This window comes from Penaeus monodon, chromosome 28 (genome assembly GCF_015228065.2).
Source record: "Penaeus monodon isolate SGIC_2016 chromosome 28, NSTDA_Pmon_1, whole genome shotgun sequence".
Classification (NCBI taxonomy): domain Eukaryota; kingdom Metazoa; phylum Arthropoda; class Malacostraca; order Decapoda; family Penaeidae; genus Penaeus; species Penaeus monodon.
Genome location: NC_051413.1, coordinates 38,748,523 through 38,749,225, shown reverse-complemented (window position 1 = coordinate 38,749,225; position 703 = coordinate 38,748,523). Strand labels below are relative to the sequence as shown.

The 703-nt window shown below is 45.0% G+C and overlaps 1 protein-coding gene across 1 annotated transcript in view; it reads left to right on the top strand.

Moving 5' to 3' along the window:
- Positions 1 to 313: 313 nt before the first annotated feature.
- Positions 314 to 703, top strand: part of LOC119591574 — a gene marked incomplete in the record, with an annotated part of 18,606 nt that continues 18,216 nt past the window's right edge. The window contains 1 exon segment of the mRNA XM_037940336.1: positions 314 to 418. Within this exon segment, the coding sequence (XP_037796264.1) occupies positions 358 to 418 (61 nt within the window).

Genomic DNA, 703 nt, shown 5'->3' with positions numbered 1-703 from the left:
ATCAAAATATTAGAATTCTTAAATGAAACTATAATTATGAAATCATTCACTACATTTTAGAAGAGTTACTCCTAGTAGGACATGCTCTATCGCCAACAGCCCTGTCCAAGAGCCCCATCGGACGCAACACATGATAATCACAACGAACCGACACTCAGAAAAGACCCCACTCAAAACCATCCGCCTTTCTCGCGTGGCTGCTCACAGGAATTACAAAATTCGCGGACTCAACAAGTGTCTTGGCAGCGCCCCCGAGAGGCTGCCGGTACTAGCTAAATGTGGCTGTTGCCTTCGCTCAGTTACCAGTCTCCCGGTGTCTAGGCAGCCTGTCAGTGAGTGGGAAAGTGACCAAGACCGATGTTAGCACAGAATTTGCGCGTTATTAAACTCCAGTCTGGAGAAAAACTAATATTTGAAGGTACGACCGTCTTTCTACATACAAAAACCCCAGATAGTTATTTGCTGTTGACAACTTCTGCGGATGATTTTAGTTATATATACTGTAAACCTGGACACTGGGTTGTGTGGAACTACTGCGTCAGTATGACTCTGGCACTACAGGGCTTTGTCATGCGTTCTGTGTAGGTCTTTCGCAACAAAAGTGGGAAAATATTATGTGTCGATGCGTTGGATGACCGACTCTGTTTCATCGTTGCCTAAATGTGAGGGAACACAACATGGAGATAATGGACCCTTTCGCCTT